The sequence below is a fragment of the Heptranchias perlo genome, chromosome 4 (genome assembly GCF_035084215.1).
Source record: "Heptranchias perlo isolate sHepPer1 chromosome 4, sHepPer1.hap1, whole genome shotgun sequence".
Lineage (NCBI taxonomy): Eukaryota > Metazoa > Chordata > Chondrichthyes > Hexanchiformes > Hexanchidae > Heptranchias > Heptranchias perlo.
The window spans coordinates 119,774,728-119,788,771 of record NC_090328.1 but is presented as its reverse complement, the minus strand read 5'-3'; the positions used below and the strand labels follow the sequence as shown (position 1 = coordinate 119,788,771).

Genomic DNA, 14,044 nt, shown 5'->3' with positions numbered 1-14,044 from the left:
TCTTGGTTATTTTAACTTTGGAGCATCATTTCCCAAATAGGTTTCTTTGACATTTCCTCAAACCACCAGCAAAAGTCAAATTATGGCTAAATGATGGGGAATGGTTTCCTGCCACTAATAAAGCTGGCATAAAATGGTCATAAACCTGAACAAATCCTCCATAGAGACGAGAAAAAAAAACAATTAACAGAATTTACTCCTTGTATAGAGTAGCAGCACAGATTTAAGTCTGGATGCAAACACAGATAAAGAACTGAAAGATAGTGACTGAATTTTAAGGGATGGAGTAAGAGATAGTGCTATAGATTCTGTTTGAAAATAAACTCAAGTAAAAATGTCTGATTTGCATCATCCACTGTATCAGTATATGAAGTATATAATTAAAGATTTAGGTCACAAATAGTTTGACAATTATATTTTATCTGCAAAAATCTGCTTACCTTAGAAATAAGTCTAAATTATTGAACTGTACAGTTTATTGGTAATTTCTAGTTCCAGGATAGCAATTAGTGTTTTTTTTTTAAATGAGGAGACACAATGCTTGTTGGAAGTAAGATTACAGATTTGTGGACATTCTTTTTAATTCTGTGCTGCACAAAATGAGATGTTAGTGCTGGGGAATGGAATAGCAGTCAGATGCAGAGTAACGCTCCCTTCTACTCTGCTCAACCTGCCTCAGCCCCAACCACCGCTTAAAAAAAAACATAGAATGATACAGCACAGGAGGCGGCCATTTGGCCCACCGTGCCTGTGCTGGTTCTTTGAAAGAGCTATCCCAATTGATCCCACTCCTTTGCTCTTTCCCCATAGCCCTGCAAATTTTTCCCCCTTTAAAGTATTTATCCAATTCCCTTTTGGAAGTTATTGTTGAATCTGCTTCCACCGCCCTTTCAGGCAGCGCATTCCAGATCATAACTCGCTGCGTAAAAAACAAATTCTCATGTCACCTCTTTTTTTTGCCAATTACCTTAAATCGGTTTCTCCTTATTTACTCTATCAAAACCCTTCAGAATTTTGAACACCTCTATTAAATCTCCCCTTCACCTTCTCTAAGGAGAACAACCCCAGCTTCTCCGCATAACTGAAGTCCCTCATCTCTGGTACCATTCTAGTAAATCTCCTCTGCATCCTCCCCAAGGCTTTGACATCCTTCCTAAAGTGTGGTGCCCAGAATTGGACAATACTCCAGCTGAGGCCTAACCAGTGATTTATAAAGATTTAGCATAACTTCCTTGCTTTTGTACTTATCAAATGACCAATCAGAAGCTTTTTACAGTTGGAAATTATAACTGATGTGGACAAGTAAGTTTCTCAGATAGCAGCACTGTAATAGCACCAGATTCACAACACTTTTAAGTAGACGATGTAGATAATTATACACTCGGTAGTTACATTTTCTTCGATTTGTGTGTGCACAGCAGCAAATGGGCATTTCAGCTTTAAGTGTTGGGGAAAAGTATCCTTTTTAAAGGAAATATATTTTTCATTCAAGGGAATAATAAAATAGTTTACCCTTTTGTCACTTGTGTAATTCTCTTTCAATAGCTTAGTCCCTCTATGCTTCAACTGCAGTCACGACTTAAACATCTCACTGGAGGCAGCCCTCTCTAAGGAGAAAATATTGACATTTACACTTTTAATTTCTCAGTATTTTTGCTCAGTAAGTTCCTTCAGGGATTAATCTTTAGTGACATCAGGGGCCAAAAAGTCAGTGCAACACTATACTGCTCTATTAGTCTGGTCGAGTGCCACCAGATGTCACTCCCTAAAGGCTGCAGACCTCACACCCAGTCTTGTGGAGAACACATGCGACTGTGTTTTAGCCATGAGGGATTCTAACCCAGCATATGATCTTTACTCTTGGCCATCAGCTCTTTTGCTGCTGTTGCTACACATTTAGGCTTTGTGCCGTTTTACTTTCTTTTTGGTTGGTTGGGGGGGGGGGGGGGGAAAGAGAACGAGAAAGAGTTAAAATACATTCATCTAAAGTGAGTGGTCAGTGCACGATTGTTGGTGTTACATGCCTGCATTTTGATCGTTTTTATTTTAACTCCAGTTAAATTAGCACGAGTCCAGTCAGCGACACCATAATCATTTACAGAATAATGCACATTCACCTATCTAAGAAACTGAAGATTCAAAGGCAGAAAATAAGTGGTACAACAGCACAAGAGCATTTATTGATTTTGGCAATGTTAAAGTGTCTGTATTCACCTCCCCCCAAGCGATGCCTCACAGAAGACCCAAGCATAATTTTATTATACACCATCATGCAAGCACAATTCATATGGACATTCTTCAAGGGGCCCACAAGTATTCTCAAACAATCCTTAAACCCCGCCCCACCCCAGCTCTAAATCATTTACATCGACACAATGAATTTGATCCATCTGATGTTTATGAACCCCTCTTTTGGGCCAGAATGTACATTCCAACTGTGCCCAATTAAGCATACAATACAGGTGCTTTGTCGTAAGGCCAAATTAGATCATCACAGGAATTCCAATTCCAATTGACACCTTTAGCTTCAGAGTTAGTTTAAACTGGCACTGGAGGCTGGAGTTCTAACTCTGACCTGAGTAAATTAATCCGCACCATTCAGACAACTCATTTCAAAATTAATTTGAAAACTGGTGAACCTACAGTTTTTTTTTTAAAACTAGAGTCTTTTTTTTGTTGGCCAATTCAAGATCTGGTTTCTGTTCTGCACAAACAATTATGTCGAGAACATGTGCTGACCCATCCACACAGTCAAAACAAAAGAAGATTTAATTTTCAATACAAAGCTTCGCCAGCGAATGGCAGGAGCAGCAAGTAGGTGCCCACATGGGGCAAGGTACAGTGTTCAAGTTATTAAAATAGTGCAATCGTTCTTCATAGAAAACTTGAGGAAGGCCACATTCTACCTGGCTGTGGCTGGCATCACACGTTCACACTGCATGTGGAACACCACTACTTTTCTTCTGATCATGTGAGGCACACACCTTGTTTCTTTCAAAACCATCAAGAATTCTAAAAAGCGGAGCATTTTAAGTGACATTTCAGTCAGTAAACAAATTGCCATGTACTGTACTATACAACATTAAGGACAGCCCAATATCAATTACAAGTCTACACTCTGATATAGCTACAGGAATAACCATACTCCAAACAAAGACCACCGTTTATTTCTTTAAAAAATGTTCTTAAACTCCCCTTTGTAGATCACTCACCATCACACATCCACATTAGCTGACATATGAGGCACGATTCAAACATCGGGACAGTATTTCCCCTTTCTGTGTGATACTCCATCGAAACTTCTTAACCAGGACCTAACTAAACACCAGAGGTAACTGGCAGGAATGGACATCTGACCGTCAGAGACAGAAAGGGAGTGTTCTACCACTTGCAAAAAAAAATGTTAATAGATCTGAAATCTTTAGAAAGGCAATGTCCAACTTTGTTATTTTTTCATCATTTCTCTTAATTCACACAAAAGTGCATATGACCTACAGAAGCATTCAATACGTCTTATAAGTTAAATAAAATTTATTTATGGGAAGAGGAGGACTAATCACCACCATCAAACTTCCTTCTGATCTACCTCGAGCACATTTAAACAGGAATCTTACCCCATGAAAGGTGAGTATTGCCAATCTCAATTACTCAGTACCGAAGCAAAGCTGATAAAAAGTTAGGAGGTTCCTTGTATAGCTGTGCAGAATATCGGATGGGATCCTTCCAGATTGTTTTACATGAGACTGAATTTAAAAGAAAACACTCAAGCTTGGTGGTTATTGTCTGTTATCTTTGAAAGACTAATTTATAGTATTTTAAGATTTTTAAAGCAAGTAACTAAAAATATTTGAAGTGTAAATTGATTTTTGTTGGGGGGAGGGGCAGCTTAAGAATCCAGTCTATATCCTAAACAATGAAACATACAAACTCCAATTCAATTTATCTGTCTAAGGAATTAATTAGCAAATTTGTGACCTAAATGGAGAAAAGGTGTGGTTGAAGGATATGTGATTTTGATAATCAGCTTATGGTTCTTTAGAAATAACTGCTTTTGCTACAATTACAAGCACAGCAAAATGCTTCACACAGTAGATGGATATGCATGACTAGTTCCCTGACTCTCAAGTGTGAAGTACATGGTGAACTCAAAACTATTTAAAATAATTCCTAGGTGACATCACTTTCATTTCACAAGTAAATGGTGTGGTGGAAAGACCCAACATGGTAGCAAGGATTATATAATCAAGAACAATGCATTTCATCATTTTAATTTTTCTTTTTTTTCCCCCAGAGCTCAAATTATGCAGAAACTCAACGAAAAACTTTTTTTTTTCTTGCAAAATAAAAAATGAAATGTAGGCATGAATTAGGTAGTGCCAAATGTATATTCAGCTGAACAGGAACAGCCTACTGCTAACACAACAAATGCTGGAATTACCACTAAGAGTTAATGTCTGAATTGCATTTTTGGAGCACACATTATGTGCACACAACCGACAGGAGAAATATTCAATTTTTAATCCAATTAACATGTTAGAAATGCCACTTCAATGGCAGTATACAATGACATATAAAATGGAGGCACGATGCACCTTTGACAGCAGTGTGCCAGATCTTGTCGATCCGAACATAATTTACACATCTTCAATATTGTAATTTATTAGTCTAACATTTAACTTTACTAGACCTGGTATCAACCGAACTGGACTATTTTCAACTGAATTGGTTTTTCTGGTGCAGTTGCGTGCACCTCCCCATCCAATTCTGAACCACTGTTTTGACACATGCATTAATTAAATGTCCCACGACCATAACCCTCAGCTTTTGTACTTTCCTGCTTCACTGGAGGAAGACCAGATGCAGAGATACAATTTGCATCTCACGCAGATACGAGAATCTGCAAAACGGTGACTAACTGAACGCACACACAAAAACCCACATCTGAAAATGGAATTCACCACACTCACACCTCTTCTAAGCAGCAGGTGCAGCATTCGTCTTACACTCAAAACATGCCAACCTGACAACATAGGAAGCAACATTGTAGATTTTATATATCCAAACTGGATCGTCAGATTTTGGGTTGTCAAGTCTTCAGCTGAAGTTATTCTGTTGCAGAATATAGGCCTGAGCAGGATTATGGGAGATTTGTAAGGTGTTTCTTGAGGTCCGAGGCCTTGTCTTTCAGTTCTGGCCGGTTGTCTGATTCCATGCTGGTTAGGGACAGAAGAATTATGTCCCTCTTCTCAGGTGTCAAAGTTGCCCACTGATTAGTCTCTGAAAAAGTTTTTTAAAAAATGAAGATTTTAAACATGCAAACTGTAACACTTAGGAACAGGATGTTAATTGTATCCATGTGATTTATATCAATTAGGGTTAATTGTATTCAGGTGGTGCATATCAATTAGGCACTCTCGTATCCATTTATATGAGAGTTTATCTAGGGTGTGGAGTGGGTAATGTGGGGCACTGTGAATAAAGGCTTGGAAGCATCTGACGACCAGGCTCTAGTATTCCATCCTTCACCACCTGGCTATCCAATTTATTACACAGAAGTAGATCATTCAGCCCCTCGAGCCGTTTACTAGGAACAGGGTTAGACCATTCAGCCCCTCGAGCCTGTTCCGCCATTCAATTAGAACACGCCGGATCTATATCTTAACTCCATCGACCCGCCTTGATTCCGTAACTCTTAAACCCTTGCCTAAAAAAATCTATCAATCTCAGTTTTCAAATTTTCAATTGACCCCCCCCAGCCTCAACAGCTTTTTTTTGGGAGGGGGGGTGGGGGTGGTGAGGAAGGAGTTTCAGATTCCCATTACCCTGTGTGCAAAGAAGTCTGACATCACCCCTGACGGCCTAGCTCTAATTTTAAGGTTATACCCTCTTTGGTCTGGACTTTCCTACCAGAGGAAATAATTTCTCTCCATCTACTCCTTTAATCATCTTAAACACCTCAATTAGATCACCCCTTAATCTTCTATACTCAAAGGAATACAGAAGGAATATTTGACTCAGAAGAGTAATGAGCGTGAACAAGTTGGAGAAAACTGAAATAATTCAGATAATGGCGATAGCAATGCTGGATGGGTGAGGGGCCCAGGTGTACTTCAAGGTTTTAAAGTATCCTTAGCTCCTTTTGCCCAAGGGGAGAAAGAGGTGGAACACTAAAGCAAGGCAGAGAAAGAAAAGGAAGACTTGTTGAGCCAGACTTCAGTGGGCAAAGATGGGAGGTATATCCAGAACTACAAAGTTAGCCTCCAACAACCACTGGAGCTTTTGCGAGTTTTGTATTAGATTGCTGCTCATACGTGACTCTCCTGCTCCATTCGTGACCTCACTCTGTGCCTGCAAGTTGCAATCCCTGGTCACATGAACAATGAGGAATTCCTTCCGGCAACACAAGAATCCTAACCTGTGAAGGGGGCAGGAGAAACTGTAGAAAGAGTCTTTGGGAAAGTGTCAGCCTGATTGGATTTATCCACATTTGACAGACCAAATGTCACTTTTTTTTTAAAAAAGATCAAAAATCTATCATTTATTAAGTAAAAGATGTTGAACCAGAATGTACTTTATTAAAAATATGAACATTCAATTTTTTTTTCCAGTGAAGCACTCCCCCCAGATTCCTCTAGAAACGTGTGAATCAATAGGTGAGCTGAGGGAGCATTTGGAAGAAGCGTGTACGATTTTAAATTTGCTACCGACACCCATCTCAGATAATGGCTGCTGACGATTGACTTGCAGTGTTATATAAGTAACTTTAAATTGCTTACCGTCCAGTTTTTTAAACAGAAGTTCCACTATTGATAGAGCTTCTGTCCTTACTGAGGAGTAGCTCTTGTTTTCTTTAAAAAAAAAATAGAAAAATTAAAAATCTGTGAAGTTTTGTTCAACTTCTGTTTAAACCATACAAGTTCTCTACTTTTAGGTTAGCTCACCTAGTGGAAATGTGAGTGCTGAGCATGTATCTTTCAGGATTTCAGTTAATGCACTGGCATCTTTGTAGTCTTGACCTAGAAGCAATAAGCTGCGGGAACAATTGTTGTGTTATTGAATTTTTTTTTGAAGCAGTTGGTTAATGGGGTTCTTAAACAAAAATTTAGCAACGAAACTGCACGCACCCTTGGAAGTATGTGTTCATGGCTTGGAGCACTCCGAGTTGGACTCGCCATGTACTCAACTTTAGTCTTTCACACATTAGATGACACAATTCTAAACGGTACTGAGCTGCAGAAAAGACAAAACACATTTTGTTATCACCAAAATAGAGACTTTTATACGACGACCATTCATGTTAAAGTACATAAAACAAACCAGGAGGAGGGCTGGGGCAGGGAAAAGTGTTCCAGCCACTATAACTGCAATGGACTGTAAAACTACAATACCCCTTGCAATGAGCTGTGCGTAAAAAAAAATTATTGCAGTTTCTTTTTTAAACGGACTACAATTATTCAGTCTATAATTGATTTCCCATGGCACTGCACATGGGGATCAAGACAAAGTATAATCTTGAGGTGATGTGGGCATAACTGGACCAAGGTTCAGATCCCATTTTAAAGACATACATTCTGTCCTTACTTTTTATATAACTGTAATTTGATTTTATAGTTAAATAGCAAATCCTACAGGAATTTGGGAAGCAAGCATTGGTTGGAACATAGGAATTTCTTTGCAGTACAGGCTTCAAAACTGAGGCGCCACAGGACTATCACTGGCAGGAAGGTGTAATTACAGTGTGACAAGTTTACATTATAAATGTGGACATGGGAATTTTTAAGAGAAAAAGTTGAGTCAAAAGTGTGACAAAAAAGTGGCTACAGAAAGTAAGATTTTGTAGACACAAAGTGCACACAGACTAAGATTTTTAACATATTATAGATAACTCAATTATGTTTTTTTTAAAAACAGGACTATTTTCATTTCCCAGACGGGCTCAATGAATACAGACTGATAATGGGGGTTTCACTTTCAGCTATGCGTTACAAAAACATTGTTTGGTAAACAGTAAGTGATCTCTTCACAACTGTACTTACCGCCCATGAAAATGGTTGAGGTGGAATCAATTTGCTTATTGAGAATACTTAAGAATTTTAGATGAGGACTGAGTGAATTAACATTTTATGAAGGAACATAATGAGGATCATTGTGAAGACCTACCTTGTGTTTCTGGAGTTCTGGGCCATGCCTTCCCCAGAGTTTCAAAAGCACAAAGCAGATATTCCATTCGTAGTTCCTTCTCTCTCTCCTCCTCTTCATGATCCTCTTCCTTGGATGATCCTGAAGAACTCTGAAAAGAAAAGTGGAAAATTTCATATTCAATAATCTTTTCCAAAACATTTCAATTTCAATTTACAACTTCAATTTGCAGTTGCTATAAAACGAACACAAACTCCACAGAAAAGGTAAGTGTCCAAAACTAATTTATATAATTTTGAGCAAAATACGACAATCTAATAATGTTGTCTTCGTTTCACACACAGCCACTTGTAAAGTGATCATATACATAATGGCCAGGTGTGCGCTTTATTAAACATTAGTTACGTTGGAAGCTGTAGGTGGTTTTGAATAAAGTTCAAATGTTTTATACATCAATAATATGGATAATTCTAAAAGTTTTATCAGTGGTCATTCATCTCCCTTAGGAGGTTAAATAAGTTGGGAAGAGTCTATGACAGTGAAAACTGTATGCATTTTATTTGAAGGAGTAGGTTTAACAGGCCGAATAGTTGTTTCTTATTTCATATTTATTTTCAAAAAATGTCCTTCCCCAATTTTCTCCCTTATTTTCTAAAGGAGCTGACATTTGTTCTCTAGCAACCTGTCATATTAGCTGTTTTTCCAGAGTCCAATCCTGTCATTGGACCAGGAGCCCCTCAAGCCTGTTCCGCCATTCAATTAGATCATATACTTAAAACTCCTTTCTCAATATTCATATAGGCCCCTTCCAGCAGGAGCCCTGGATGGCTTTCTCCTTCCCAGGTCAGGGGAGCTTTGGCCAATTGTACTGACCTCACTGTCGCTTTGGACGAGACCAGCTATCTCGACACACAGCAGGCATCTTCTGGTCTGTACGCCTCAATCATGTGCTGTCTTTACAAACTGAGCCATGGCAGAATGGATTCCAGATTTTACTTTAGATCCAAAGTTATAAGAACGTAAGGAATAGGAGGATTAGGCCATTCGGCCCCTTGAGCCTGCTCCACCATTCGATAAGATCGTGGCTGATCTTCAACCTCAACTCCACTTTCCCGCCCGATCCCCATATCCCTTGATTCCCCGAGAGTCCAAAAATCTATCTATCTCAGCCTTGAATATATTCAATAACTCAGCATCCACAGCCCTCTGGGGTAGAGAATTCCAAAGATTCACAACCCTGAGTGAAGAAATTCCTCCTCATCTTAGTCTTAAATGTCCGATCCCATATCCTGCGTCTATGCCCTCTAGTTCTAGACTCTCCAGCCAGAGGAAATAACCTCTCAGCATCTACCCTATCAAGCCCCCTCAGAATCTTATATGTTTCAATGAGATCACCTCTCATTTTTCTAAACTCCAGAGAGTATAGATCGATAGATAGATTATGGCTTCTTCAATGGCTCAGTAAGTTTACCCAGTGGGTAGCTGAGCAATACAGAGCAGGAAAGTCCCATACTTGATTAATGGACTATGCTGAATTGGTTGATGTCAACTGAGGCTTCCCGTGCCTTGGGTTTGGGAGGGGAACATTGACCAGGGTTCCCATTTTAGATTCCATTCTGTGGCTCCTGCTGAAAGTGCACATGGACACCAAGTGAGAACCGGGTCAAGAATAGCTGCAATGCCCCCTCTCTTGCAGTCAAATAGCATGCTGCAACTGACCACCAAGGCTCACATATTAAACCAGATCCCAGCAAGGAGTTGTGACTTTAGGAAGGGAGGAAGTGAGATGGGGGGAAATTGGTGAGAATCATTTGGTACAGAATGATGTCCAGGAGCGATAGAAAGCCCTCCCAGACAAAGCAGTGGTATTTCAGTCTTGAATGGACTTGGGACTTCACGTGGATCTATGAGCTCTTAAAGGGAAAGAAGCATTTGGCATGAAAAAAGAAACAGAACTTCTTGGGAGTCACCATCAGTGAGAATGTCCCTTTTGAGGTCAAAGCCTGTTGATGGATGGAGAATTAAGGATGGAATAAAAGCAGAGAGGTTGTGACTGTTTATGAAGAACTAAAAGAAATAAGCATTTCGTTTGGAGGGCACAGAAGGAGGCAAGAGGCCATGATTCAGCTACAACAAAGGTTGTGAGCACTGAGTGCGTTCAATATTAAGGAAGTTGACAAATGTAGATTTTTTATGATACATTACCAAGGTAATGAAATTAATTGGGTAGTTGGGGCATGACTGCTTTCACCAACTAAACTACATTTAGAACTTTAGCACAATATTTCTCAATTTCATACCATTTTGTGACTGACATGGAAAAAAAAATCAGTTTAAAAAAAAAATTCCCATCACAGTTACTAGTAACTGACAAAAGTAACATTTCACAAATAAACTTCAAAACTACCAGAATGTACCAACTGCAAACTATTTTCATCACTACCGCTGGTTATCATTCTAATCACCAGATTTGCTGGTTTCCACAAGTGTAATTAAATTACCCTTTTAATAACGGGAAACAGAATAGCCACCATTTCCTGGAAACGATCTTCTTTTGTGGCTTGTAAAACGTTGGCGATGCACTTTAAAGCAGTCATCTTGTACTGGAGATTCTCCTTGTGACACTCTTTTAACATGACCTGAATGATGGTGTCTATACTGGGCTGGTCAGGCAATGACTTCTGCAACTCTGCACTGGGTACAAAATTCAAAAGATAAAGCAAAATAATGTCACGTTGGAGACAGAGAAGATCCTTTATTGAACACAAATGGGCTTAGAAGACTGAAATTGATGTTGCCTTTCATGATACTTAATGCAGCTCATTACATTGTTGATTTACTTACTATAATCATACAAGAATGATTTAAATCATAATGCTATGTTTCTGATTAATGTTTACCTGCATGCAGTCACCACACTGTCAACAGCTTTCAGCAGTTCCTCCTGAAAGAAGAGCAAGTTGCAGTTATACAGAATTTTGCCCCCTTTTCCTCCCTCACCAGTAGTGTTTACTTGAACAACTTGACAGCTCTCTTAATGACTCTACTCTTACTGTTGATAAGATCTAATTACAGATGAGGAAGGCCATTCAGCCCATCTTGATTCATTCATCCAGAAGCATCTTAAAGTCCACCACTGTAGCATCCAATTGTTTAAGTGATTTCAGGAATTTTGCCTCCTTCACCATATCTAGAAATCTACTCTATATGTTGTTTAAGAAGAATTTCCTGATATCAGTCCTAAAACTACCATTTACTTAGTTTGAAACCGTTTCCCCTTGTTATACTCCTGCAATTTAATTTAAACTAATATTCCAGGTTTACATTTTCCATTCCCTTAACCTTATACATCCTCTAAGATCTCCCCTCTGACTTTTTAGGTTGAAAAGCCCAAGTTTCTCCAGTCTTTCTTCATAACTAGAGGTCAGCCTTGTGGTGCTTCCCTGCATTGCCCCTAGCACTTGACACTGTACCCAAGGTGAGCACTATACAGTTTGACCATTATCTCCTTTGACTTCAGAGGATGTAAATCTGTGCAGTTAAAGCTCCTCACTGCTTTTACTCTATGCATAGCCACAAATGCAATTACAGGGGAAGTATATTTCAACAGCAGATTGTGGGCAGAACACCCCATCCATCCTGTCACACAATGGAAAATTCTACACCCAATGTCCATTTGCACATTGCCTCTAATCATCAACACCAAACTGTAAAACAGAGCTGGAGGTGAAATAGATGGGAATGAGAAATTGATATGTGCCACATTTACCAGCAGATGAAGAGGAAGTGAAGATATTATAAACAAAATCATAAAAACATAAGAAATAGGAGCAGGGGTAGGCCATACGTCCCCTAGAGCCTGCTCCGCAATTCACTAAGATCATGGCTGATCATCAACCACAACTGCACTTTCCTGCCTGATCCCCATATCCTCTGATTCCCCTAGAGCCCAAAAATCTCTCAGCCCTGAATATACACACGACTCAGCATCCACAGCCCTCTGGGGTAGAGAATTCCAAAGACTCACAATCCTGAGTGAAGAAATTCCTCCTCATCTCAGTCTTAAATGGCCAACCACTTATCCTGAAACTATCCTGCCTAGTTCTGGACTCTCCAGTCAGGGGAAACAACCTCTCAACATCTACCGTGTCAAACCCCCTCAGAATCTTATATGTTTCAATGAGATCACCTCTCATGCTTCTAAACTCTAGAGAGAATAGGCCCATTTTACTCAATCTGTCATTGGACAACCCTCTCATCCCAGGAACCAATCTAGGAAACCTTCGTTGCACCACTTCTTCAGCAAGTATATCCTTCCTTAGATAAGGAGACCAAAACTGTGCACAGTACTCCAGGTGTGGTCTCACCAAGTCCTGTCCAATTGCAGCAAGACTTCCTTACTCTTGTACTCCAACCCCTTTGCAATAAAGACCAACATGCCATTTGCCTTCCGCCTTCCTAATTGCCTGCTGTACCTGCATGCTAACTTTGTGTTTCTTGTAAGAGGACACCCAGATCTCTCTGAACACCAACATTTAATAGTTTCTTCCTACCAAAGTGAATAACCTCACATTTTCCCACACTATACTCCATCTGCCACCTTCTTGCCCACTCACTTAACCTGTCTCTACCCCTTTGCAGACTCTTTGTGTCCTTCTCACAGCTTACTTTCCCACCTAGCTTTGTATCGTCAGCAAACTTGGATACATTACACTCAGTCCCTTCATCCAAGTTGTTAATATAGATTGTAAATAGCTGAGGCCCAAGCACTGATCCTTGAGGCACCCCACTAGTTACAGCCTGCCAACCTGAAAATGGCCTGTTTATCCCTACTTTCTTTTTTGTCCATTAACCAATCCTCTATCCACGCTAATACATTACCCCAGAACCCTCATCTTGCATAACAACCTTTTATGTGGCACCTTATAGAATGCCTTTTGGAAATCCAAATATACTACATCCACTGGTTCCCCTTTATCTAACCCGCTAGTTACATCCTTAAAGAACTCTAATAAATTTGTCAAACACGATTTCCCTTTCATAAAACCATGTTGACTCTGCTTAATCATATTATGATTTTCTAAGTGCCCTGTTACCACTTCCTTAATAATGGATTCCAGCATTTTCCCGACAACTGATGTCAGGCTAACTGGCTTGTAATTCCGTTTTCTCTCTCCCTCCATTCTTGAATAACAGGGTTACATTTGCTTCCTTCCAAACCAAAATTTAATATTGATTAAAGTAAATAACTAACAATATCTACTTACTAAAATCTTTTTACCAAGTTTCATACAGTTTCCTTTTTAAAAGAAAAGTCCCTCAGTTGAGTTATTTTGTGTAATGCCACATTAAATGTGGAATTCTACCTTTCCTGTCCATGTTCGACCTGATATTCCCTGTAAAAGTGCATTCAATATCATTCCTAAGTGTGGTGGAACCAGTGAGCCCGTCTGTTGTTTGGCAATGGATGCCATAGCAACTGCCCCTTGTGCTTTCATCTTCCACGATTGGGACTGTAGTGCCTTTTGCGTAATAGCGATCAATTCTTGCATGTAAAGTCGAATTCCACCAAAACTACCTGCAACAAAAGCCCAAATATTAACCTGTCAGTGCAAACTGCAAATAGAAAAATTGGTTCTCTTAATGAGCCCACCCATTTGATACATTATTCAAAATTTATTTCATCTGCTATAAGATGCTGTGTTTTTGATAAACTTGCAGTTGATTATTTCAATGAAGACATCAACGCACAAACTATAAGCATGTTTCTGGTTGTCCATGTCTGCCACAACTCTGACTGGTACCCTAACTGGAGTACACACAGTGAACAACAATTTAAAGAAATGGTATGTCATCCACGTCCAGACATCTGGTCAGATCCTGGAGTCAGCCTGCCTATTCCAGA

General features: G+C 39.5%; 1 protein-coding gene across 1 annotated transcript in view; it reads right to left on the bottom strand.

Annotated features, from left to right (window-relative positions):
- Positions 1-2,151: 2,151 nt before the first annotated feature.
- Positions 2,152-14,044, bottom strand: part of ecpas (Ecm29 proteasome adaptor and scaffold) — a 100,764-nt gene continuing 88,871 nt past the window's right edge. The window contains exons 42-49 of the mRNA XM_067983574.1: positions 13,506-13,717; positions 11,040-11,083; positions 10,641-10,833; positions 8,161-8,290; positions 7,125-7,230; positions 6,942-7,030; positions 6,777-6,848; positions 2,152-5,277 (exon numbers count right to left, since the gene is read on the bottom strand). Coding sequence (XP_067839675.1) covers positions 5,138-5,277; positions 6,777-6,848; positions 6,942-7,030; positions 7,125-7,230; positions 8,161-8,290; positions 10,641-10,833; positions 11,040-11,083; positions 13,506-13,717 — 986 coding nt within the window. The 3' untranslated portion in view covers positions 2,152-5,137. The remainder of the gene's footprint in view (positions 5,278-6,776; positions 6,849-6,941; positions 7,031-7,124; positions 7,231-8,160; positions 8,291-10,640; positions 10,834-11,039; positions 11,084-13,505; positions 13,718-14,044) is intronic.